This window comes from Lagopus muta, chromosome 6 (assembly GCF_023343835.1).
Source record: "Lagopus muta isolate bLagMut1 chromosome 6, bLagMut1 primary, whole genome shotgun sequence".
In the NCBI taxonomy this organism is placed as follows: domain Eukaryota; kingdom Metazoa; phylum Chordata; class Aves; order Galliformes; family Phasianidae; genus Lagopus; species Lagopus muta.
In genome coordinates this window covers 25,240,405-25,267,409 of record NC_064438.1, presented here as the reverse complement: position 1 = coordinate 25,267,409, position 27,005 = coordinate 25,240,405, and the positions used below count along the sequence as shown (strand labels likewise).

General features: G+C 38.7%; 1 protein-coding gene across 1 annotated transcript in view; it reads left to right on the top strand.

The window, feature by feature from the left end:
* Nucleotides 1-344: 344 nt before the first annotated feature.
* The window catches only part of LOC125694734 (cytosolic phospholipase A2 epsilon-like), a 30,492-nt gene continuing 3,831 nt past the window's right edge, over nt 345-27,005 (top strand). Inside the window, exons 1-17 of the mRNA XM_048948331.1 lie at nt 345-440; nt 1,707-1,820; nt 10,101-10,173; nt 13,916-14,052; nt 14,972-15,103; nt 16,556-16,596; nt 17,555-17,597; nt 18,103-18,160; nt 18,614-18,780; nt 18,898-18,984; nt 20,128-20,165; nt 21,022-21,169; nt 21,993-22,129; nt 22,497-22,719; nt 23,081-23,195; nt 24,316-24,453; nt 25,870-25,977. Coding sequence (XP_048804288.1) covers nt 345-440; nt 1,707-1,820; nt 10,101-10,173; nt 13,916-14,052; nt 14,972-15,103; nt 16,556-16,596; nt 17,555-17,597; nt 18,103-18,160; nt 18,614-18,780; nt 18,898-18,984; nt 20,128-20,165; nt 21,022-21,169; nt 21,993-22,129; nt 22,497-22,719; nt 23,081-23,195; nt 24,316-24,453; nt 25,870-25,977 — 1,855 coding nt within the window. The remainder of the gene's footprint in view (nt 441-1,706; nt 1,821-10,100; nt 10,174-13,915; nt 14,053-14,971; nt 15,104-16,555; nt 16,597-17,554; nt 17,598-18,102; nt 18,161-18,613; nt 18,781-18,897; nt 18,985-20,127; nt 20,166-21,021; nt 21,170-21,992; nt 22,130-22,496; nt 22,720-23,080; nt 23,196-24,315; nt 24,454-25,869; nt 25,978-27,005) is intronic.

Here is a 27,005-nt window from a genome sequence, read left to right as displayed (position 1 = left end):
TGGAAAAGCAGACACTAGGGGCAATGGCTTCCTTGCTTTTTCTCTGCTAGGCAGGACAGTGCGTCCCATTCTCACTGTGCCAAAAGAGTGCAGAATCGGAGGCCCAGGGGCAAGAAAAGGCTGGGAGAGGTGCCCTAGCTTCCCAATCAGAGGAAGATACTGCATCCCTTCCAGCTGTTGCTCTTTCCCTGTAGGAGCCTTTCCCAGTGTAGTCATCCTTAGTGCTCTCTCATATCCAGCAATGGGAGGGGAGTCCTTTACTTATAGAGATGAGATGGGTGGAGCCTCAGGTCATTTTATAAAATAACTTGTCATTGACTCCTACAAGCATAAATCCTACAAACATGTCTCAGGAACTGCTGCCCGTGGAGGTGCCAGAATCACTCAGTTATGTGTATCCAGGGAAGACCATGATGCCATTGGGTACCAAAGGACTAGAGGTAAGAAATTCACTTTAAAAGTTTGTTTAAGGTCCAGTTAAGATGTGTTTGACAGAAAACAAAATCTGGCTTTATGATTGTATTTATATACATGAAACTGTACATACTGATTGATGGAACCAGGCACTGATGTTTCTGCATAAAGAAATATTAAGGTGAAATGTTTGCTTCACGACCATCACTGGCAAAAGTCCTTCTGCTGTCACTGTAGCCAAAGATTTCTGTCTTATAGGCAATATTGGAGAAGACTGACTAGCAAGGGGACAGATAGTAGAAAAAAATGAAAATTGAAGGAGACAGTGTTTAGGGGAGTGAATGATCAGACCCAGATTCACTGCCCCCAAAAAAGAAAGTTTTCTGTATTTCACATTTTTTAGAAAAAAAAAAAGGGGGGGGGCTCATGCTTCTTCCAGAATCAAACATTACTCTTGTTAAAAACCAAGTATTTCCATATTAATATCAAAATCTTGATACATTATGATTGAAGTAACAACCTCTTTTTTGTTATTGTTCTTGGAAAAGAGCTATGGACAAGGTAAAGATTAGAGACTGGGAATTGTATTTAGTTTCCACATTCCCACTTTGTTCCAAATTGTTTTTGCATTCTCTGGATCATTTCAATATTTGCATTTGATTTTAACTGTATTATATTACATATTGTCTTCTGTGCTCCTGAACTAGATAAAGGCACGTCACTTCATGAAACAAACAACAATTTTCTAGGAACTGTCCCACAGTAGTGTTTTCCTAGCAAGCTTTTCAAAAGGGGCTACTCTAAATTTTAGAATCATTTTAAATCTTCTGTTTCCTAAAAAAAAGAGAGAGAAAAAAAGGAATTTTGTGTTTCAGTTTTTGCAATTGCAGTGTTTCCTGTCTGAGGTGCAAAACCAGAGCAGATAGTTGGAAATCTTTTTCATCAATGTTTAACGACTCCTGAGAGGAGGAGCAGGTTGCCAAAAGGTCACATTCAAAACAAAACCCACGCTTTTAGTCATGAAATAAATTTAGGCACTTTTTTGGAGTATCTTGCAACTGAAATGGCTTCTCTTTCATTGACTTTCTGAAAGGGTTCCCCCTGTCTTGGTTTTGGTGCCAGTGTGTGCTGAACCATATGGTGGTCTGCTTATTGTGCTTAGCATTGTGCCACAATAAGATACAACCAACAGCTGTTCTACCTGGGGTTTCAGCGTGAGTTACTGAAAGTAGGAGTTAATAATCTAGCATGATATACTGTTGTTGTTTTAATGTTATCAATTATTTCTTCAGGGTGAAGAAGACGCAGATTTTTTGCGTCATTATAATCCTTATGATTATTCTGGAGGTGCTGGACCTCAAGAAGAAGGTGAAAGAAGTATTGAACCTGGCAAAGGTGATTTCAAGGTATTGTAAATAAGGGAATTTTGAACGAAAGAGGGCTGGTGGTTTTGTTTTGCTGAAGGGAGAGAAGGCTCAGCCAGATAAGTAATGATGGCAGCAATTCGAGTGTTACAAGGAAAACATTTTAAGATTTATTGTTTGGATATTTTTTGTCTATGATATTTAGAACAGCCACTCATATTTCTCTTTTCCATTTAATTGGAAGTATACAGAATATCTGCATACTGTTTTTATCCCTCAGTTATTTGTAAAGGAAATCGACTGTTGTATTTCCAATTCTGCAGTGATTTTCATAAATGAAATGGCCAAAAGTAAGTGATTCATGTTCTTCTGTAATGGTTTGCAAGTGCAATCTTTAGCTTAGCAGTTTAGGGGAGAGTTCTGGAATATTGATCCCTCATTTTGCATGACTTCTGTACTACATCAGAGGAAAAAAAGGAAAAGTAATGAAGAATTCTGCTAAAGAAGCAATGTTTGAATGTATTTAAACTATTTATTGTATTTGATCAATACTTTATTTTTTTCTGTTAGAAATTATTGATTTCAATGAGGATTCTCATTCTACTACTTTGCCATTTGTGAAATAAGTACAGACATTGCTTCCTATCTATCTGGATAAGAGAGGTTTAAGTGAAGACATAAATCACATATAGCAATGTCATCGCAAGAAGCATCTGAATTGGAGACAGATGGTTTAATGGAAATGTGCATTATCATTGATTCAGACAAGCTCTACTGAAACAAAAATGAACCTGAAAAAGGAGCTTTATCTGGAAGTCAAAGCACCATTGTAAAAAAGCAGACAGGAGTGCCTTGCAATAAGATACATATATATTATATGTGGGTAATCTGAGTACAATTTAAGCATCAAGAAGTTACAGCAAATTCCCATTTCCAGTATTTTTACTTTTTCACATACACTAGTTTTCAAAATTTGACTTTTTTTATTTATCCAGTACTAGGATTTGTGTTAAAAACAAATCAATGTCACATAAAGATTTTTCTGTATTCTCTCAGGATATGCCCCACAAGTTTGGGATCTTCCATGCTTTTAGTCTTGCAGATATTTAGCTTACAGTCTTTATCATCTACAAGCAGTAGGGATACTGAAACTTTGAGGCATGCATTAAATGAAGAATTTTCTAGATAGTAAAATATGCTGAGAAACAATGAATTAATGAGAATTTAGTACAATGCTTTCTACTTAATAAGTGAGAAGGAACCCAACCTCATGAAGAAGGAAAGCAGTAAAATTTGAGCTCCTGGATTTTGATAATCTATGATAATTATGCCCATGACAGGTGACATCTTGTCTCCATTTCTTAATCCCACACAGTGATATGTTTGTTTTTACATTATCTGCTCAGGATACAAGCTTAGATCAAAATCTTGTCATGGTGGTGAGATTTTGAGGGAACAGCTGTGACAGTGCTGTGGACCGAAAGAAATATCTTATGTGTATAGAATCACAACCTTCTTCTATACCACTACTCTACACGTGTCTCTTATAGAAAGATGATTTTTCACATTTCAAAATTTGCTGCATGTTCTTGCATCTGGGTTACATGACCATGGTTTTTCCTTCTGTGATTAGAACATAGCCTTCTATTCTGTGTGCCTGCATGATCATCCCTTTGTGCGAAGGACACATGCATGCTCTTATCTTCTGTTCAGTCCTTTTCAAATGCAAATGTCACTGAAACATCAGAATATTTAAATGAGGGTTGCCACCTGCTAAGAGGAATCGCATGTGTCTATACACCAACATGCTGATTTTTATCTATGTTAAGAAATATATACTATTCAGGCCTGAACTGGTACTTTGTTTCGTGCAGGCAGAGCCAGGTCTTGTATTGCAGGCATCAGTGCTTGTGTTAAAATGTTTAAGGATTGCAGCAGGTCTCATATGACAATTAATTTAGAGGAAGAGAGGCAAAATAATGGGAATAAAGTTCTGAATACAGCAGGAGCTATGTCTCTAAGAGGCTAAGATACCTCATAATTCAGGACATTTTGCTGTTGAGCAAGGAGTCCTTCTTGCAGGGTTTATGTAGCTGTGAGAACAGCAGTCCTTTAACAGAAGAGGGATGGATTAAATCCTCACCTGTGTGCAGAGTGGCTCCGTCTTCTGATGGGTTTTGGAGTTGCTACCCTGCATAGCAAGGCTAGGAGGAGGTTTCAGCTGCTGCCTCTCATACAGGTGAGATTTTGCTGTGAGCACCAGCAGCACTTACTGCCACTGGCGTAAGTTCACACTGCTTAAATTATGCATTCCTGCATGTCTCCTACTTCGAAAATAAAGCCTTGGAAATTCGAAGGAAGCCACTTCCTATCAGCTCTTAGCTTTGAAATAAACTCTCTCTTACCCACATTTTACATTCAAAACATAAAACATCTCTGCATTAAACCTCTGGATTCCTCTCAGCATCAGTAGTCATACATAGATTTTTCAGTGTGTTGTATGTCACGTGGTAATGTCTGCCTTAGGATGAGACTCCACAAATTCCTAACTGCTGTCTGATGTAAACACCCATTTTAAAGCTATCAGGATTTATGTGAGATGAATCTCAACCTTCTGCTGGTTAACCCAGTTAATGTTTTTCTCTCACGTTTATTCTGGTTGAGAAGAGCAAAACAGGACTAAAGGTCAGTGCCTTTTTACTGACAATCTATCTTATTCCCCTGCCTAAAATTTTACTTATGGAAATAATTTTTTATGTGTAGTTGGATTATCTGTTTTCAAAATCAGAACAAAATCTTGTTTGGAACATCTGTAAATACGAAAAGATAGAGAACAAAGTTAACAGTACTGAAATAAATGAGAAACCAGCTTGAATTGTCAGACTGTAAACCTCTGCAGAAGTTGGGATTGTAGGGCTTTGAATACCCATTCTGTATTGACCAATATTTTCTTCGAAATTTTCTTGGAAAAATATTTCAAGCACAGTACCATATGCACTGTTTTTACTGGAAAGTATTCTGTGGCCCATAACTGCTATTTGTATGAGGAAGCAATGATCTGAAAGACACAGAATGAGCTGTGGCTTTATTTGTACTTGCCATGCTGCTGTCAGCACAGGTGAATTTTCCCTGCTGAAATCAGGGTTATTATGGCCATATGCATGAAAGGAGTGTTTCCGTTTAGCTGTGGAAGAGTTTGATTCCAACAACATCCAGCCAAGACTTCTCCTAACAATGCTGAAAAGAAGATCTGATAAGAAATTATGTTCCTAAAACATGTAACATGCAGCTTGTGGAAGCCAATGATGCTGACAGCTGCCTCCTCAGTGCTCCCCAGTTCCCTGCACAACCAACAGCTGAGGTGTCACAGCCTTGTTGTCTGGAGGTGGTAAAGGAAGGAAACAATTAGAGCAGCAGTTTTTCCAGCATGGAGTATTGGTTCCTCAGGAATGAGGAAGAACTTCAGGGACATCACCAAACACAGCAGCCAGCCATTCTCAACCTAAGAAGCATGCTACAGTGGGTTCCCCTGGCATCTGCTATGGTGGTGGTAGATGGACTTCAGAACACTGGCACTTAGCTTGACTGAATGATGTTCACAACCTGAAGCATTCTAATTACACCTGTAGAAATACTCCGTAGAAACTCAAGGGCGTATGCTCTCTAAAGGGACCTGATTCACAGATATAGCTCAAGATAGGCATATCTTCACACACCCCCAACTCTAGATACACCATCAGCAGCAAAGCATTTTAGTTTCTTTGGTTTGGTCTCTGGCTACCATCTAGTTAAATTGGCACCTGGAAATGAAGAAAGGAGCACCCTGGTGACATCCTGTGCATGATTTCATCTCTACAGAATGCTTCTCTAGGCCAGGAATGCAGGGGGACATTAGTAGAGAAGTTATCTTTGCCAGGAAAGGCTGCCATGCCAGTAGATGACATAGAAAAATATGCAGGCATTATTACTGGGTGACTGCAAGAAAAATGTTTGGGTGGAGGAGAAAATCTTTTCATGGTTTTCATAGAGAGCACTTTTTTTCTTTCAACCTGATCAGAAGAAATGGTCTTTTCCAATGGTTGTAAATTTCTTGTCCTCAAGTTTTGTTGGTTTTTTTTTTTTTTTTTTTGTTTGTTTGTTTTGTTTTGTTTTTTTAAATCTCAACTAATCTTTGCAGGATGGCCTGTGGACTAGCATGCATTGTGGTTGCATATTACCATAGGTAATTGTACCAGCACATTTTGGCACGTGGTTTTCTTTGCTTCCTCACCACACTTTTTCATCCGGTCCTGAAAGAGGCCACCTCCTCACAAGACCAGATGGCAAACATTCCATATTTCATTTAGAAAATCAACAGCTGAGTGCTGGCTTGCAAGTAAGCTGCTGTATGATAATGGGGATAGTATTCATCACACACACTGAAGATGAATTTCAGGAACTCTGCACGATGTTTCTGTTTGCTTAGACTGACTTTGGAATACATACCAATCTAAGAAGGGCTATATTCAATACTGAGTATATGTTGGCTGCCTCCAGAGGTTGAAGAGCATATTCTCCTCTCTGGAATCAATGGTGTTGGATGACTACTCTCTGTTTTGGGCAAGCAAGTACCATATTCCACTGACTGATGAGATATCTATGTTAAAACAGGCAGCTAACACTGAAAACCAAAATATGTGCTGATATGGTATATATTTGATAATAGTTTTGGGATACTATGAGACGAGAGTAATCTACAGTAGATATGATGGAGTTGTGATAGTCTGTATCATTGGTACCACAAGTGCAGAAGATGCTGTTAGCAATAGCCCATGCTGGAAGAGCCTGCTGGATGAAGAAATATAGAAGCTGAAGAAAGCCATGGACAGAAGAAGTAAAAAAGGTAAAGAAGAATAACCATCTTCTGTTTTCATGGACTCATTAGGAAGAACTGCCATGTTAGAGCCACTTGTGATGTGACAGGATGTATTATACAGTTAACATAGCGTAGCATTAACACCAGCACTTTTTGATGGCTGCGTGCCACACATTCCTACTTGCAAATGTGAGTGTGACCTTAAAGAGGGCTAGGATAGACTTAGGGACACACAAATATGCCAGGAATGCAGACTGCTTGGAATCCTCATAGAACTCACTACAGAGAAATTTCTGTTTTGATATTCTTGCTAGACTGAGTGGGAGAAAATTGGATTATTTGTATGATGGAGGAATCCTTCATTTCCACCAACATAGTAATATGGTGCCAAGTTTCATACTGAGTTCTTTTTCTTTTGAGAAGTGGTGGAAAAGTGGAAGAGAATATGAATTCTGCTTTGTGTTTGATGGAGGTGCTGTTTGGAGAACTCCAACAACCTTGATTTCCCTGGGAGCACAGAGAAACTGGTAATGAACACTCTGCCCTGTTTGTGCACAGGTATCTCAATGTGCTACACTGCTTGCAGATAGCACTTGAACATAACGCACACACAAGCACAATTTCGGAAACACTGAACTAATGTCAGGGTGACAGACAAAAATCAGTGAAACAAGTCATAGACCAGCCACCCCAGTCTGGCTCTTATTAAAAATGATATTTGGTGACAGCACTAAACAATAGTTGTAGCATGCCCCTTCCTTGCTCCAGCACTCAGTTCTGCTTGGTGTCTTTCACCATGCAAGGCACTGCAAAAAGCCCCTCAGTGCGTGCAGCATGATAACAGCAGTAATGCTAACATGTAAAAAGGTCATAATAGGTTTTACATAGACTGAATAACAGGACTTATATCCTTTTCATAGAATCAAAGAATCATTAAAGTTGGAAAGAGCACTAAGATGATCTAGTCCAACCCATACGTGTGACGGCTAAAGATCATGTTGTTCAGTATGACACTCACCCTTTTCTTGAAAACCTCCAAGGATGATGACTCCACCACCTCCTTGGGCAGCCTATTTTCTTTATGCATACGTAGCTGGTATTTTGTTTGTATAACTAAACCCTAACACATCATGTTACAATTGTCATGAATGCTTTTAAAATACATTAATTAAGCTTAATATGTTATTAATATATATTAATATGTGATTTCTGTTCTCCTTGGTTTTGGTACCACAGAACTGCTATGGGTGCCCTCCAGCTGCTGGGTTCAGGCTGGCTGCTGCTTCTCTGTAGTAGCTGGCTTGTGGCACCTGCCTTTCCTGCAGCATGAGTGCTGCACTGGATTTCTGTAAGTTCTGTGATGTTTTGTGAAACCTTAGGATGTCTATTTGAGAAACCCATGTCTGAGAATGGATTTTCCCATGTCAGTTGTGGAAATTTGGCCAGCACATTAGAAAATCATTACCTTGGAACTGAGGGACAAATGGTTGATCAGATAAGAGCAACTGATTATCACTAAAAAACAAACAAATAAATAAAAACAACAACAACAAAACCACTTCCACATCTTATCTAAGACATCTTAGATAAGAATCTCAAACTGCTCTGCAAATATTGAATCCATTGGTTCTTACTCAAGCAAGAGAGCTTCCAGCATAACTGGAACAGGTGTATGAGCTGGCAGCACCCTGTACCATCCCTGACTTCTTTTCAGATAAACAGCTGCAGGAATTGCTCCATGCTTATGCAGATCTTGACAAACAATGAGTTTCTGCCTTCTAGGGCATGTGCTGGGCTCCAAGGTGCCCAAGCACATTCTTAGTAGGTGAGTGTGGTGTTCCACCTTTGCTAATTACCCAGCTAAGAAGAAGTGTTAATCAACTGGGTGGAGAGCTGCATTAATATGGCTTCACTGGTTTGGGAATGTGAGCCAGTGTCTTTGCACAGGGGTAAATGTGAGGACATACTGCTCCATCAGTTATTGCTTGCAAACCTGGCAGCTCCTGTTATGAGAATGCTTGAAATAGAAGGCAAGTAGATTGATGGGGATGATTTTTATGAAGAAGTACTTAAAAAAGGACAGAAGGTGAGGATTTCTTGCAGTACATAGAGGCAAGCCAGCAGAACTCCTTTTTAAGATCTCAGCGTAACTCTTCACCAAAGCATAAAGCATAAAACAAGAGAGAACTTTAAACACAAATAGGAAAAGTAATTTTTGTAACAGAAGATAATTAATTTTCTTCCCATCTGAAAATAAAATCCTTTTTGTTCTGTTCTATAAAAAAATGTTTTTGGCAATGGTTCACATATTGTTTTAAGAGAGGTTCTTGCAGCCACTCTTTATCAGTCTTAGCATCAATTTTGTCTGCTTGTTTATAATCACTCTAGGAAGTCTCTGGAGTGCTATAGAAATAGAAGGATGCTCCTGCCTGAGAGGAAACCAGTTTATAAAAATAGCAGTTGTCAAATGTAGTGGTTTGGAGGGTCTCGCTGTAACCACTTGTGCAGGTGGAAATGTTTCTAGGAGTCTGAGGAAATGACCATGTGTTACAGCTTCAGGGAATGCTGATTTATTTATTGGCTTTGTTAAGAGTAGACTTTTGCAGATATGACTGAGCCAGAGGCAAGTTTTTGAAATAAACCAGCAGGAAATCACCTTCCTTGGGAGAAGGAAATCATGTTACCTGCTATAATAAATAGGATGAGGTGCCTGCAGTCACAAAATCTAGAGAGACCTGTTTTATAGAAGATTACAACTGAAGTATTCAAAGCAACCAAAGGATGTTAAGCACTTCCCTTCTGTATGGTTTTTGAAGGGAGTGTTAATATCTATCTTTTTCCCAAAGGAACCCATACCTAATTCCCTAGCCTTTATATCCTTTGAAAATTATTCTTTGCCATTAGTTTATGTTGTACTCGTGATCCAGAAAAATCTAGAAAAACTCTATAATGACTGATTTTTTGTTTATTTTTTGTTTTTGTCCTGTAGAATAGTAAGGGGAAAAAAAAAAGAGAGGGAGAGATGTTGGGGGGGGGGAGGGGGGGGGGGGGGCAGCTGTTCTGTGTTTTTGAAGCAGAAGTCAAAAACACCTATCTGTGAGCATTATTTAGGGTTTGCTTGTGTCAAATACAAAGAAACCACATCTAGCTTAAAAAGTCCTTAAACATCAAGTTGTAGCAGACTTGGAGAATGGTTGTAGGAAATACTGCTTTGCATTTGTCTTCTTCAGACCCACTGGGACCACAGTGAGACAGAGAATCCTGATCTCTCTGTTCTGACCCACTTCAGCTGTCTTTGCACTTTGCTATTATACAGTATTGTTGCAGATTTTCTTCTGCAGAATAGCAAGATTGTTGGTATAATTTTTCCTGAATGCATTATGGTCTTGTGGCACTTGGTTAGGTTGCTCATTTTTTGTTATTTTTCCTGCTGAAGATTTACTCATACTCCATTCTCTGTTCTCCAGATAGAATCCTCTCCCTGCTACCTGCTGACTGTAAGGATCATCCGAATGAGAAATCTCCAGCGAGTGGATGCCTGTAAGTATCCAATTGTTCCTACAAACATCTTGTTTTCCTGAAAGTACTTCAGAGGTAACTGGACACTGTAAATACAAAAGCAAACATCAGAAAATTCAAGTTGATGATATCATTGGTATTTATCCAAATAAATGAATCACTTTGGCTGATTACTCCATAATGCAGGATCTACTTAATCATGCAAGGATAAATAGTTAAATAAAAGTAGGTATATGATAATAGTATATTGTTAAAAGGATTTAAGTGATGCCTAGGATACCAGTGACAAGTTTTCTTTCATAACAGTATAGCAACCCTTTGCAAGTGTTTCTAAAATGATCGAGTGTTTATTTAAACTAACTGTTACAAACCATGTTGCTTCCTGCTGTTTTGCTGAATGTTATTCTAGCCCTTTCTTGATGAAGAATGGATGTGCTTTACCGAAGAAAGGAAAGTTTTTACATATATGGATGAAAAACTTTATATCCTTATACCCAGTAGAAAATTTAGATTTTTTCTCATACATTTATAGAAAGCATGTTCATGAATTTATATGTACTTCCACTATTCTCTAAGTTTAGTTCCTAATAAGCAGAAGTGAAGCTGAGGAACTGCTGAGTAGGCACTGCTCAGTGTCAGTGATCCTTCTTGCTCTTTCCAATGGCCTGTTTACCCCCTAGCCCTAAATGTACCTCTGTGAGGCTGGCACATATAAAAAGCCTGGTAGAGTAGATCTGGTGGATCTATTTGTCTCTCTCCCATCAATCTTTCTGTCTCAATCTCTTGAATGTGTTATGGCCAGGTGCCCTTATTACTGCTATACTTATCACTGCTATTGTGATAAGCTTCCTGTATTTCCAAAAGCAAGGGATAATTTTGCCATTATGTTGTAGAAACTTGGGAAGATCAACTGGCAAAAGCAAACATATTTGTCCACTACAATAACGTTTCTGACGCAGATAAAATGAATGAACAAAATCCAAAACTTTCTAAAATCATTACCATCAGACAAATGTCACTGTTAATTACTCTGAAAAGGCTATCAAAGCAGGTGCAGAGGGGTGAATTCCTCATCCCTTCTTTAAAGCTTGTGCAACAGTCTTGCAGTTGAGAGTCATATGACAGAGAAGTGACAAGAGCAGGAAAGAAAAGCAGCACTTTGGAGTTAAAAACATGCATTATGCCCATGCGCAATAAGGAGATGCGTTAAACATGAAATAGACCTGTTAGCAGTTTCTGTTTGTGGAAACTGCTACTCATGAAACCTTCAGGGTGAAAGAAGGTAGCATCAGAGTGAGCATGGAAGGAAAACTATAACCCTGCAGTCCTTAGGTTCTCCTATTTCAGTATGAATGGCAGCAGCTGGCACTATAGCCTCACGTACAGGAAGAGTCTGGGAACATGTTCTGAAAGATGAAGGTCTAGATTTACTGTGCACTACTACTTCCATTTTACCCTGTGGTAGTCATGTTTTTCTAGAAGGTGTATCAGAGGACTTCCTGTGTCACAGCTGTGAGATATAACTGTCGTATCTTAGGTCGTATCATTGGGTCACACTCTTACATTTGCACCTCCCTTCCTTTCCGATGGCTGTGGCACTTTTGTGATGACACAATAAAGCAGAAAAATTTCATCAAGGACTTGTCTACACTCTTCTACATGTCAGGTGGCAAGATAGAATTACAAATAACCGGGTTGCAGGAAGAGGTTGTGCAAGTAGGACTGAAGTAATATTTTGAATTAAATACACAGCTGACTAGTATGCCTGCACCCACTCATATAATTAAAGATTGTTTGATATGCTTTGTATCCCAAAGCACAGTTAATATGCAAGAATGATGACTCACATCAGTTGAACCAAGTACTTTGTAAGCAAAGACTAAGTAGGCATCGATGTTCAGTAATAAATGTAAAATCATACAGTGCTCATAGAGAATTGCATTTTAAAATTAGTATGATTGCTTCTAGGGTATCCAATTTTTTAAATTTTTTAATTTTTTTCAATTTTAAATCTCTTTTAAGAATTATGTGCATAGAATTTCTGAGATCAGAAATCCAAAAATAAATTAACAGTCATACAGAAACAGATCAATGCTCATGCAAGTCTCTGGGAGGGATATATATTCCCTAGATTCATCATGGGTTAGCTTGTTTCTTCAACTCTGCAGAAAGGTGGAAAGGGTTAATTTTTGGCAGTGAAATTATTAAGAATTTTATTTTATTTTTAGTGTAAATAAAGCCTATTGTTTTTTCTTGTCTCATTTTTGGCAACAGCTAACATTTTCCAGATGAAACTTTCTCAGAGTAGCCAGTCCAAGACATACTTCCTGAAAATGTGTGAACTAAATACAGGAATCTGACAAGTAGACCTTAAAGCTAGGTATTTGATCAACTCTATCTATAAAAACAAAACAAAACAAAAAAAGATAAGCAACTTCCTTCACTTGGAAAAGATGCATGTGGGACATTTTGTTCCTCCATCAAAGATGTATGAATGTGCATAAGCAAGGAGAAACGTACAATGCATCCAGATTGACCAGGCTGAATTGACATGACTCCACTGGGGAGACATTTAGGATAAACAGCCAGTGTTTTCAGTCAGTCTCCTAGCAACTTGCTGTGAATATGCAACAACTATGTTACAGTGGCTCTCTGCTGTCTATTAATGACGCTCTTGATGCTGCTAAATGTTCATCCATACCAATGGGAATTGTGAAAAACTGAGTACATCTCCCAGAGCTTAGTGCAAAATTGGTAGGCGTGTAAGTAGAGCAGAAAGCAAGGAGATTTAGTATTCAAACAAAATGTCTGAAGAGAAAAAATCCATCCCTGGGAATTACTGTTCCCACAGTGATCAGTTTGTGAAGGCCATCATGCTGTGATATGTGTGCAGGATAAACAGATGCTACTGGGTTAATTTGTGTCTGTTGCTTCCACCAGTGGGCATGAACAGAGAGCAAGAAGATAGCCCATTTGAGCCTATTTCTTCCCTTTGGAATTTTGTTCTTTAAGAAAAGGAAGAAACCTGAATACTGAAAGCAGAATTTCATCTTGGGTAACAGAGCCAGAAAGAAAGTAGAGGGAAGAAGGCAAAGAAAGAAGAGCAGTGGGAAGATAGGAGTGAGGGAAAGTGGAAGATGGCACTCCAGACAAGGACAGTCAAGCTGCTGGACAGAACCTTATATATATATATATACATATTCATATATGTATATAAATAGAATATGTACACCTACATACTACTATTATAAATGCTATACATGTTATTATAGATATTATAAATACAAAATATGCATATATACCTCTATATTTTACTTCAAGATGATTTATGGAAGCTGGGTAAGACCAGAAGAGTTTTTGCTTTTCTTCATAAGTGGATGTGCAAGCTCTGTTCCTCTGACCTGCCTGCAGAGTCCTTACCTGCTGCTGAAGAGTACTTCCCATTTACTATCACTTGTGCTTCTCTTATGTAAGGATGCCAATTCTTAGAATTAGGAACTTTTTGCATCCGCTTATTGTTGTGTCTTACTGTGTCTGCTTATTTTATTATTAAGAACTGTCCGTGTGACAGAAAATTTTGCATCTTATCATCTGTGTGCTTTTCCCCTCAGAGAAAATATCTTGGAAAAAGTTGCCTTACCTCGGGCATTTCTGCCTTTAAATAAATCACACTTGCTGTAGGTACCATACAGTCATTTTTTGTTGTTTTATGCAGCAATGGTTACTTTCACATTAACAATGCTCTGTTTCTTTCCCTGCTCAGTAAGCCAGGCTGATTGCTATGTTTCACTGTGGCTGCCTACGGCAGCAATTGAAAAGTGCCGCACCAAAACGATAAGAAACTCCAACGACCCAGTGTGGAATGAAACCTTCTACTTCAGGATCCAGAGTAAAGTCAAGGTAAGGAACCAAATCTGTCTGCCTGAAGATGTCTGAGTTTGGTGAGTCCTACTCCCTGTACTGTCCCAGGATGAGTTCCTAGAAACGTTCAATGATTCTGTTTAAATTGCTCATGGAGGCATAGCTACAGAGTCTGGAGTTAAATTAGGACAGAAAACCTTAAACTTTAAATAAGCAATAACGATTCTGTAGAGTTTTTGGAAATGATGTGAATAAGAAGAGGTCACAGAATTCAGATTTCTTGTAGAACTCATTCTCCACATGGTCTTTCGTTGCAGCTCAACTATTATAATGTGAAGAGAAACCAGGTTTGACATGTAACTGGTGTGCCATACAACTAATGTGCTGTTGAACACTGAGGAGGTGCAACAGCAGATAGCACCCACTTCTGATACATCCTCCCTAAGTATCTTCTCAGCAAAGTGGATGAATAAGCCTTCTGTGTACCCAGAAACATGTTGGAAGCATGTATTCTTTATATTTGAAGCGCCAATCTACAAAAACTGGCTTTTACAGTAGTATGATGAAAAAATGGCTTTGTTCAAGAGTGTTTATCTCAAGATGGTTCCTGTCTGTCTAGCTTTCATCATGAAATCTGGCCAGGTATTACTGGATGGTCAGACTGAGTGCTTTACTCAGGTTCTAGGGAAACTAAGGGACTTGTACCAGTTAGTGCAAAGTAGGTAGAGACTTCAGGAGATGAAGAAGCTGTTGTGTAAATATAGACAATGTATTACTCATGTTATAGCAGTTAAGCTGTACAGAGAAGAACACATTTTAAAATTACAGTATGTTTCTCCCAGGTGAGATGACAGTTAATTCTTCATCTTCTCACACACATCCTCACTACTCTTTCTTCTCTACAGCCAGTGTTGTCCAGACTTTAGAAAGTTTTAAACCCCTCTCCTTATCTTTCTAGAATGTGCTGGAGCTGACAGTGTACGACGAGGATTTTGCAACACCAGATGACCATCTCCTCTGTACACTCTTTGATACTGCTAAACTTCCAGTTGATAGAACAGTGCTCCTATATTTCAAGCCCAGCTCAACGGTGAGCTCTGTGAGATCAGTGTCTGTAAGATCTGGCAGGAGGGGGTGGAGAGGGTACAGAAATTTGAGTTTTCAAGCCTCATCCATAAATTGTAATGTTTCAGTTTCCTGCTCTATGTATTGCCCTGCTTTGTCCTACTTCCACATCTCTGGCAAAGTCTATTGAGACCTTCCTCTAATGTACCTTCCATGAAGAAGTCCTTTTTGGCTACAGATACTTAACTGCCAGAAGTCAGCATTAGTTGGTCATCCCATGATGGTATCCTTGTTTTATTTCCTGGGATTGAACTCGGGCATTGCTGCTCCAATTTGATTCTTCTTCAAAAGCTGTGTGACACCGAAAGGTTTAGAATACATCAACCAAGATACTAGTGGGGAGTTACAGAACAATTCCAAAAACTTGGAGTGAGATTTCTAAATCACAATGAACACTTATCCCAGTAATTGGTATGTTAACTTCCACTCAAAATATAAATGTAAGTAAACAAAGTAAGTGGTCATAAATCTGGGTTGGAAAGCCTGAGCCCTCCTGGTGGTGTTTTTGTAAGTGATTAAGGAGCTAATGTCTGAAACAGTGCAGTATGCAGAGGAGGGATCTGACTGAGTTATCTCTGAGCCATACCAAGACTCTACAGCTACTGCAGAGTGAGTGGTCTGTAAAGATTTTTTTCCCATGTAATTCGTAGCTAGTGTCCTCTGCCTCTTTGATTTTACCTACTGCCATATTGAAGCCATGCCAGGAAGGAAAGCTGAAGTAATCTCCTGTTTGTATCTCTCTGCAGTTTGCTACAATGATACCTCAGCTGGTGAAAAGCCAGCTGATAATTGTTTGGCAATTAGTGCTGTTTCCAGGCTATGAATAACTGATTTAGCCATCTGTAAAATGGGAGAATCTTGATTACCTTTGAGGTCTATAGATCAGATCGGAGAAATATCCTACAACTTCTTGCTACAAGTTGTTTCTGGTACCCAAACTAGGTCGCTTACAAATAACTCATAAATAAATATCAGCACTGTCTTACAGGGAGTTGCATAACTCTAACTAAATTACTCAATAATATCAGTCTTTTTTTACTATGTTAGAAGTGATGACTGGAAAGTACCTTTAACTTCCAAGCTAATAGCAAGGACAATTCATCATTGCTAAATAGAACCAGGAATAGGTAGGAGGGAAAAGCAGAATTCAAATAGCAGAACAAGTTGCCAGTTGTCTTACTGGAGCATTTTCAGTAAGAGATAAAAATAGGTTGTTTTGATATAGCTAGTAGAAGGAAGTAGGAGAGGAAGGAATCACTGAACTATTAAATGGTTGTTTCCAACGTTCCACACTGGTATCTTTATCACAGGCTGTACACTGCAACCAATTACTTCAATACTGCATAATTGTTACCTGGGTTTAGACAAGGGAGAAAGCATCACACTACTTCCTTTAATTTCCTGTTCTTGTTTTCAGGCCAAGGAGGAGCTAGAGGTTGAATTCAAACTGGAGACATTGTAAGTGATAATGTTGATTCTTTAAAAAATCTGGTAGTAATTATTTGCTAAAACACAGAAACAGCACTAGATCCCACACTCTGTGGGATTTCTGTTAAAAAGAGACAGCATTTTTCTTCAGTACCATTACTGCTCTGCTGGAGTGAAACACCTGGCTGATTCTCCTGGCAGCTTGTTCTGTATGTAGCTGCTCTCAGAGCGCATTTCCCAGCATTGTCTCTCCCATCAACAGTGTCAGACCTTGTCTTCTGCAAGATGATTTCAGAAAGCTTTCTAAGTGCATACACGTAAGCTTATGTCTGCATGCAATTCTATCAGTCTTTTCAAGCCTGTTTCTGTTTAAGCACTGGGCAGACTTTAATGCAGAACCATTAAAGTTAGGTTTCCTTTGTATCTTTAAATTTTCCACTTGCAGCACCATTTTGCTCCTACAAATTCTCTTTCTTCCCTGCCCAACAAAATGCCATTTTGTTTAATATTCTAGTGAAAGGCTTTTCCGCCAGCATGATCAGATTTTTTTTCCATTCACATCCTCTACCTCTTTGATTATATTTGCATATCAGCAAGTACATAGAGCTGTCCTTCCTTCAGGGATATGCCGGTGTTTTAGCAAGTTCTTGGTGGAATATCTGTGCTTTGCATTACAGTGACAGGAACAATTTGACTGCCTGACTGCCTAATCACAGATTTCATTTTAGATGATCAAGATGCTACATTGCAAAAAAAAAAAAAAAAAAAAAAATAGTAGTCATGATGTGTATCATTCAGCTTTGGTACTGGGACAAATGCCCTTGGAGCAGTACTCAGTCCAAGCAAGCATAGAAAGGAGCTTCTTGTGTAGCTGCAGGGGTCCCTCTGGCCCTCACCCTTCTAAAAGGGAGAAAGAGCAACATCATGAACAAAGATAGGTGGGTATTTGTTTGATCTAAAAAGCTATGTTTTTCTTTTTATATCAAAGGTCTGGTCCATATGAAAACATTGCTACAAATGGAGTCTTAGTGGTATGTGTCTTTTTCTTAAGAAATTGTCTGTAACTATTTACTTAATACAAAGTAGGAAAGCCTGGGGGTTAGCAAAACTGTAACCTACTAGATAGCCAATATGCCATTCTTTCTTCCTCCTTTCCTGTTAAGGTAATTTGAGAGTGGAATATTTTATTTCTGTGTTCATTGGAGAATGATTATAATATCCAATTATTTAATGTCTGTCCTGTATTTCAAGCCACACACTCTTTCCCTCCATTTCCATCTGGTATTCCTTCAATAACATTCTGCTGTTTATTTAAGCACAGTCATAAAGAGACTGTTAAGCGACTTGTTGATAACTAGCTCATTTCCACCAAGGGAGATGAACCATGCCTGGCGGGGTGGCTCAGCACTAGACAAGCATACTTACATAGTGTGAAAGAGATGTGAATTCCATAAAACAAACAAGCCCCCCCAAACACTATTAATAGCAATGCTTTTTCAGAAAATGTCATGATCTTTCTCACCTATTCTTTTACAGTGTCGTGAACTCTGTTGCTTAGAAGTGGAAGTGAATGAAAAGCAGCAGAAAAAGTCAAGTAAGTTTATTGCTTTGGTATCTAACAACAGTCTACTAGTGAGAGGATGCCTATTTCATACAACATATTGAGTTGGTGAAACAAATATTATTTGCATTATTCAGTGCAATTAGCACCAGGCAAATTCATTACGTTGTTATATACTTTGATAACTGCATCCCGTAATCCTTTAGGTATATGCCAACAAGACCACTTCAAAGTTGGTATCTCACTTGTATGTAACAGTAAGAATATGTAGAGTCCTCTCTTTAAGAAAATAGTCTCAGTTTTGCTTTTTTCCCTTTGCTACTTGCACTCCTTTCAGGTTGCTTTCCATTAGGCAATGTTGTGGTCCAAACTCTACAACTGTGGTATCTGCACTCCACCTTTAATCAAGGCAGTACAATTTCCCAGTTTAATCATACTGACTTTCTCATATACTTTGTTCTGTGTGTTGCTTTTTCTTTTTTTCAGAGAAGGAGCTTTCCCTTACTGTGAAAGGATCCTTTGAAGGGACACAGGATATCACACTGGGCCCTGATGGAGTGGTCAGCCCATCATGTCCTACCAAGTTCCACTATATCAAGTATGCTGAGCCAACGTTGGATGTCATGTTGCCAAAGAAGAGGCGCTACCACCCTGTACGTTGGAAGTGGCCTTAATGTTGAACTGACCATGAATTGCTCTCTAGAAGGTGGGAGGAGCTGGAGAGGGCAAACCTGTGACTGTTTTTGTCCTAAAGCATGTTGTTTTCCCAGTGGACCTGCAGGTTCAGTACAGAAACAGGATCCCCAGTGCTGATGCTGAATTCACTGCCTATGGGAATGAAAACGACAATTGCAGAGGTGAGCATCACTTCCTCGAAGAACAAAATGTCACTCAAGTAGAAATCATTTCTTCTTCACGCCCCCTAATACTGTCCCACAGGAGTCCCCATAAATAGCTACCAAAAGAGTGAGAAATATTCTGATTTTTTCTCATACGTCTAACAGACAAGAACTCTGTTTCTCTGGCTGTTTCCTCAGGAGATGCAGGTTGTTCCTCCATTTGTCTCCATCATGTGCCAGTAGCAGATAGAGTGACTTTCAAGGATGTAAAAAAAATATTTTGATTTCTTCACTATATATCTCCATGTGCATGGATCCCTGTTTTGCTTAAGGTCTGAAGAGAGATTTCCCTTTGAACACAAGCTATGGAAAAGAGAATAAATCTGCCTACAGTAAATTATTTCCTTTAAGGGACTGTATATAAATTGTATTAAAAATATTAAATTTAATATATGATTTTAAATTATGTGATGAGAACATTGCTTAAAGTAGGTATGGCTGTATAAAGCAATGAAATTAATTGAAAAAAAAAGTAATAAGAAGTAGAATAAGGAACAAATCCTTGTTTTAAAATATTGTGTTATTGTGAAGAAACACCTACAGATGTCTAGGGAAAATCTCACGCAAAGAAGTGAGAGAACATCAGATTTCAGGGCCATTAAAGCATCCCCCTAGAACAGAGCACTCTTTGCCAGTTAAATAACAGTATGAAAGTTGCAATAATAATTTTAAGGCAAAGTTAAATCTGAGAAACAGTGAGTGCAGAATTGCAATCTCTTCACTGCAGGTCTGTGGGCAGGAAGTCAAAGATCTGTTGCATGTCAGAGCCTAAAGAATGGGAAGCATAAAAGAAGTGGTATTTCAGGATGCTGCAGAAAGTTCATTCATAACACAGGAAATTGGACCTACTGCACTAATCTCAGCATCCTTTGTATGAAGTTTGTTAATGTGTCCTGGAAGAACTTGGGATCTGTGGGTAGGAATATTCCACTGAGGACAGATGAATGGTCTTGAAAATATATGCAAAAATCTCAGACATTTGACTTAGTTATTGCCAGGCTTTGCTGGAGTATAAGTCAAGCAATGACCCCAGGAGAGAAAGGGGAAAAAGAAACTTTAAAATGAAAACAAAAACATACTGTTTATATATTTGTTTTTCAGGAGAAAAGATTTGATTTGAATGTGAAAGCAGAAAGATGGTAAGGGGTACTCTACTCCTAAAGGTTTGAGCTATTGACATTGTTTAAACCACATGGAAAGAATATAAGCAAACTGAAAAACATGTGCAGTATATTGTATATAATTAGGCTTGGAATTTGACTTTCAGCAATAGATGTTGATTGTTATGTATTTATCTTAGAATTATTTTGACTTTGAGCACATAATATTATTTTTTATTATTTTCTGTCTCTGAAATTCAGAAAAATAATAAATTTGACTTAAAAAAAAAAATGAAGCAAAAAAGCAAACAACAAGATAAAAAAAGAGAGGACCCAAAATTGAACTCTTCGGGAAACATGAAGATGTTTCATGTTATCCACAACCACATGTAACACACACCACTGGGCAATCTGATCTTTTCTTTTTGTGCATAATTAGAAAGCAAAACAGAAAAGTAATTTAATTCTGAATTCAGATTTTTCTCCTGAGCGATGCTCACCGCTAGAGGGGGATACGCTCCCACTGGAGCTGCTCAAAAGCCAACATTGGAAAAACTGTTCTTAGATTTGCAATGAGAAAACGTAGACTGAAATTCCTCGTGAAAGGGGAAATCAATATACTCATTTTAGAACATTTGAATAGATTTTTGAATTTTGTAGTTCTTTTAGTTTTAGAATATATATGTATATTTCATTTTAAAATGCTGTATATTATTTTCCAATTAGTTATTGCTAATGGGATAGAATGCCACTGGTTAAGCTTACTCATTTTAATATGTTTTTCTTTCTTTCAAAAATAGTTAGAATATTCTCACGTTCCTATCACATTATCCTTGGGTCTATCTACCTATATGAGTTTATTGATATGTAAAATATGTGCCTATGCTTATCTTAGTAACTGTTCATGCCGCCAAGACCTGGACATGCGATTTGGGTATGACTTATGTTCGGATGAGAGGGCTTTCCTGGGCAAAAGGAAGAAGTACGTAGCGAGTGCGATGAAAAATGTTTTTCACCTACAAGAGGATCTACAGGATCATGAAGTATGTGTGTGTGTGGTGGGGGTGGATCTTGAATTTCTAGCACCTTTGTGTACTCTTCTAGAGGAGAGGTCAGCAAAATGGGCCACACATCTGTTCTGTATCTTTGCTGCTAAGTTCTGTTATTTCAAGAAACAGCAGTTGCAGCAGTTCTATCCTGCTTGACTCTCAATGTGCATTTTGTCAGACCTGAGGTGTATCCATTCCTCCCATCCTATTCTATAGCTGGCTTGATTCATAAATACTATGTGCATATTAAACACATTAACTAGCAAAGATTTCTTCCAGTGTTCAAATGTCACAATTTCTGAAAGCTTAGGATAAACATCTCCACTGAATACATGTTATAGTGTCTTCCCTTTCTTGCAACTCTGAAATTCTGCAAAGTAAATATCCTGTGTAACTTAATGTTACTGGTGAATAACAAGGTTGATGAGAGTTGTTCAGCAACAGTGGAAGTATTTCTTCCTGAGGCTGGCACTCTTTCAAAAAAGAGTAGTAGATTCATGAAACAGAACAGAGTGGCAAAGGGATGGAAATATAGAGAAAACACATCGTCACCATCAAATAAAGCTTTTTTTCTTGTTCTCCTGTGCCCTCATTTGGTCTAAACTAAATATGGACAGGAACCCAGGTTTTAGATGATCTCTTAACACATATTTATCCAAAGGGAAGCAGAATTAGTAGTCACTGCTGTTTCATAGCCTGTCTTTCCAGAATGGGACCCAGGCTTTTAGATCAGGACCAGCCTGGGAGCAGTGGCCAGACCCATGGCAATCTATTGAGTGCCATCAGTGTGACTGTCCCATTCTCCTCTGTCCAACAGGTCCCTGTTGTGGCTATCATCACAACAGGTGGTGGACTAAAGTCTATGACAGGACTGTATGGCAGTCTCATGGGACTCAAGAAATTAAATCTCCTGGATTGTGTAACCTACATCAGCGGGCTGTCTGGCACCACATGGTAAGGCCAGTTCATGCAAGAGAGTAGACCGGTCTTTTTGAGAGTGATGTCCCTGCATGGAGTTGCTGTCACACAGCTACTGATTGCTACCAACGAGGAGCCTGGTACTGGAAGTTGTAACCTACTCCAAAAAATAGTAATTCACTCTTATGTGAAAGCAATTTTTAGGCCCTCTTCTTTTGAAACTGAGCTTGAAAAACTAAAACAATTGCTGGGGATTTGGAAAGCTCATTCAGCTGAATGGAGCACCAAAAATAAAGTTTGTACAAACAGAAATAAATCCCTAAATGTAGACCTCTGTCCCCAGAAAGTTTGAAGCCTTCTTTTGCTCCTTTTAATTTTTCTTATCTGTCTTATCTTTCTCCAGGACTATGGCCAACTTATACAGGGATGCCTACTGGTCACAGAAGGATCTCGACTCACATATTAGTGAAGCCCAGAAACAAGCAACCAAATGCAAGATGGGCTGCTTCTCTATGGATCGCATGAAGTATTACAACAAGCAGCTATGCCAGCGGAAAGAAGAGGGATACAGAACATCATTTATTGATCTCTGGGGGCTTATGATTGAATACTTACTGAACGATGGGGTATGACACATATTCTTTTTCTTAGAGAGCTGCTTTTACTTATTATTCTTATTTCTGCTGAACTGAGAGAAAATTTCCTGTCAGTTCAGAGAATATACCTCCAACTGAAGTGAAGTTCTCTGTGTCAATAAATGCTCGGACATTAATTTTTTTTTTTTCAATAATCTCCAAAGTGTATGTCAATAGAACGAGTTGTGAATGCAGCCTAATTTGGCAAGTGCCATTAGATTCTGGATAATCTTTAGATAAAATCAGATGTGTTCTCAGGCAATTTACCTGAAGTGCGGATTGTACATACAGAAAGAGTTTGAGACAAGTTGTTTCCACCTCTTCTGACATAACAGTTTTTCTTCAAAACCAGAAAGACCCCCACAAACTTTCTGATCAACGAGAAGCGCTGTGTGATGGCCAGAACCCACTGCCCATCTATGTGTCAGTCTGCGTCCGGGACAACTACAGCACTCAGGATTTCAAAGGTAAAGGCAATATTTCAGCTCCTGTGGTGCTAAAACTGGCAACTGGATTCCTGTGATTTGATTTGCTCATCTCTGCTTGGTAGCTCTGGTCTGTTTGCTGTTTTATAGAGAAATAGCCATTACCTCAATACAATTTTAATGCAAGAGCTATTACAGATCAGCTATTTCAATATTTTTGACACACAGAATCAAAATCCTGCCAGAAAAGCCATTTTGGAGATATTAGATGGAGCACCAAGAGTAAAAAATTATTGAATATGTCTGAAAATCAAATTTTGCCTTTTGTAAATGCCCATATCTTAAGTGCTTCATTTTTTAATTATCAAGAAAGACCTCAAGGTTGTAATAAGGACTGGAAAAGCATCTGGCCTACTCCCAACTGAATCTTTTTCTTTGCTCATTATTTCGATTAGTTTTTTCATAAGCAGAAAAAGTTAGATTGTGGGAGAAAAGGGGGAAAGTAAATTCATATCAAATTTTTATGGTTGAGGTGAAAAACAATGAATCACATAAATGAAAATTTGGTCTACAGCCTCTCTGTCCCAAACTTCGCTCATACTGCAGTCATATCAGACAGCTGCTCCTCATTACGAGAAGACATCCAAGAAAGTAAAAAACTAGTGCTATCTTTCTTACCTTACACAGGGTGTATGGGTGTATAAGTAGCCACTTACAACAAACTCGTTCCTCTAGAGCTGAGTATCCATATTTGAACATACCTGAATTATTCAAGGGAAAAAAATGCATCCTATTAACTATACTGGTAACAGTGAAGGTACTTCCACCTAGAGGTGATGGATGCAAGGGCAGAGTGAAACCCAGTGCCTGCTGGATTGGTGCAACACATGAGGTGTTAATGGCTGGAGCCTTGCCATGCTCACTGCGTACACTCTGATGCCACCGTCACTGGGCAGACTGCTTCTGCCTCCCTGCGATTAAGAAAACCCCATTGCCACCACGTCTGAGCTCAGTTGCCTGGCTCTGCAGGTGGCTGTTTATCAGTTAGGCTTTGCAAAGATAGCACAACAAACAGAAATCTGACTGGTTTATGTCCTAGCAGCTCTGTACCCAGCTGAGAGCCCAAGAAATCTCAAAGCGTCCTTTTGTGTTGGTATTGCAGAGTGGGTGGAGTTCACCCCCTACGAGGTGGGGCTGCTGAAGTATGGTGCATTCATCCCTGCAGAGAATTTTGGAAGCAAGTTCTTCATGGGACGCATGTTAAAAAAACTGCCCGAATCCCGGATCTGCTACCTGCAAGGTGAAGTGTTTCATTCCTCTGGCTCTTCAGGGAGTGGCAGAGCACATGGACATTTCTGGTCAGACCTACTGACCTCTGCTATAGGATCACCTTCTAGAATGGAGGTGCATTATAGTTTAGCCAAAAGTTTACAGTAAGAGATGTCTTCTCTTTTTTTTGTTGTTGTTTTCTTATTGCTGTCCTGGTATGCTTAAACTTTCTGAAATTCTGTCTTATCGATGAAATCCATAAATTTCCTTCTTCCATTCTAAGGGATGTTTTACATTTATTTTCTATGCTTCTGATTCTTCTCAGAATGCACTTCAATTTACAAATGTTTCAACACTGCAGGAAGCATGCAGCTGCACTTCCACTGTGAGATATAACATCAATGCCACATAGCGAAACCTATGTGCTAGAGATATAGGCTGCCCAAGATTACAAATGGGACCAGAAGCAAAAGGGTTTCTGAATCCCTCTGGTCAGTGCCTGAGTTGTACTGATGGGTTGTGTCTAAAGGCAATCAGCTACTTTAACAAGAAATTAGAGTAGTCAGAATTGATGACATAGCAACAGATGAACACAGAGCAGTGCAAGTTTGGTTTCAGTCACCTCTTCTTACATTCACGCTGCTTATAAGCTCTTTGATTTTAGTATGCTATGACATTAAATAGCCAGTACCCTAGGGAATATTGTTAAAATGCTGGCTCTCAGGTTGGTCCATTTTACCTGCTCCACCACAGGAAAATTCATTTTCTAATTACTGGATATGCTGCATTGGTTTCTGTGTCCCACTGAAAAATAGGAACTACAATTGATCAGAATATGTACTTAAATTTACAATGGCAGATGAAGAAGTGGCATTGTTGGGGCTGTATTTTGTCAGCAAAGCCATCAGTTCCCTTGTGAAAAGTCTGAGAGGAAAAGTCCTGGATGGGGGAAAGAGTATACAGCAGAGCAGAAGCCCATGCAGTATGTGAATACTTAAATAGTAAGGTGTGCGTTTTTCTCTTACAAACCAAATGGCTGAACAGGCTTTTCCTCCCTCTGTGAAATGATTCATGGCTCACAAAAGGTGACCAGAGTGTCTGGAGAAAAAGACGATCTGCAATAAGAAAGACAGGGTTTTTTTTAATGTTTTTGTGATGTCTGCATTATCTGAGCTCTTAATTTTCTCCTTGAGTGGGTTTTGCTCTTTTTCTTCTCTCCCACTCTGTTATTTCTTTACTGTGCAGCAAAGCCATGCAGTAGATGAGGCACAGAACTGACATTAACAAAAATAGAGGTCACTGAGGTCTATAGAGAAATTGGACAGCCTCAATGTTTAGAAATATTTCAGATACAGACATTCCAAAATAAATCTAGGAGATCAAAAGAAAAGGGAAAAAAGAGTTTATTGTTAAAATGTGTTCTAATGGTCAATAATTCTCTTTATAGGTATGTGGAGCAGTATTTTTTCTGTGAACCTCTTACAAATCTGGGGACTGTCACATAGTTCAGAGGATTTCTGGAAGAGATGGACTCAAGACAAAATTGATGAAGTTGGTGAGAAATTTTTAGACCTTTCACTTATGGTCATTTAGTCTTCTGAATGCCTTTTGATATCATATCTTTCAACTAGAATCCAGAATCATAGGATCCTTATAAAAAAAAAAAAAAAAAAAGGCAACTTCCTCTCCCAACCTAAGAACTAAGAGGAAAAGAATAAATAGGGAAATGGTGCTGTAATTATTAAACTTATGAAAATGCTATTGATTGAATGGTTCAATCTTTACTTGGAAGATTTACAGGGGTCACACATATCACAGGAAATGTTTTGTTATTGCTCATTATCACTCAGACATGTTCAGACTCAGAACAAAGACTGTATCAGAGAGTAAAGTTATTTTTACTTCCAGTGCAGGAAATCAACCTATATATCAATTGGCTGATCAATATTTCCTGGATTTTGATTTCATTACTCAACACAGTAATTATTACATTAGATTCATCCTGGCTTAGAGATAAATGAGGCCCAGAGGGTGTTTTCTGAAGCAATACAAAAACCACAATTTTATTGCTAAATCATTCAACATGATGGTAGCTCTAATTGAACACATCCTGAAAATAAAGAAATACATGTGTGCAATGATAGAAACTGCAAGATCTCCCCTGTTGCACTCTCAGCCACCAGATCTGGCATAGCAAGTTGTAATTTCAAGAAACCACCCCTTGTGTCATTTCTGCTTTTCATCTACATATGCCCCCACGTAGTCACCCTGGAAACTTCCTGTAATTTCTAAGTGTGAATGTATTTCCTGGGATACTCTCATTCTACTGATTAAGCATATACTCATGTAGCAGTGGGTTATTATTGGGTAGAAGCTGTCATCTATTGTGGTAAATCTTGTGATGCCTTTCTATTGCCCATCTGACTGAGTGGGAGCATATGCTTTAGCCCCATTTTGCCCATGCTTACTTTACTTCATGGAATCTTCATGTGTGGATACACAACTTTCCTTCTGACTGAAGGAATATTCTCTGAATTGTTTGGTTCCCTTAAGGTCTCCTTTTTTCAGGACTAAAGATTGCTT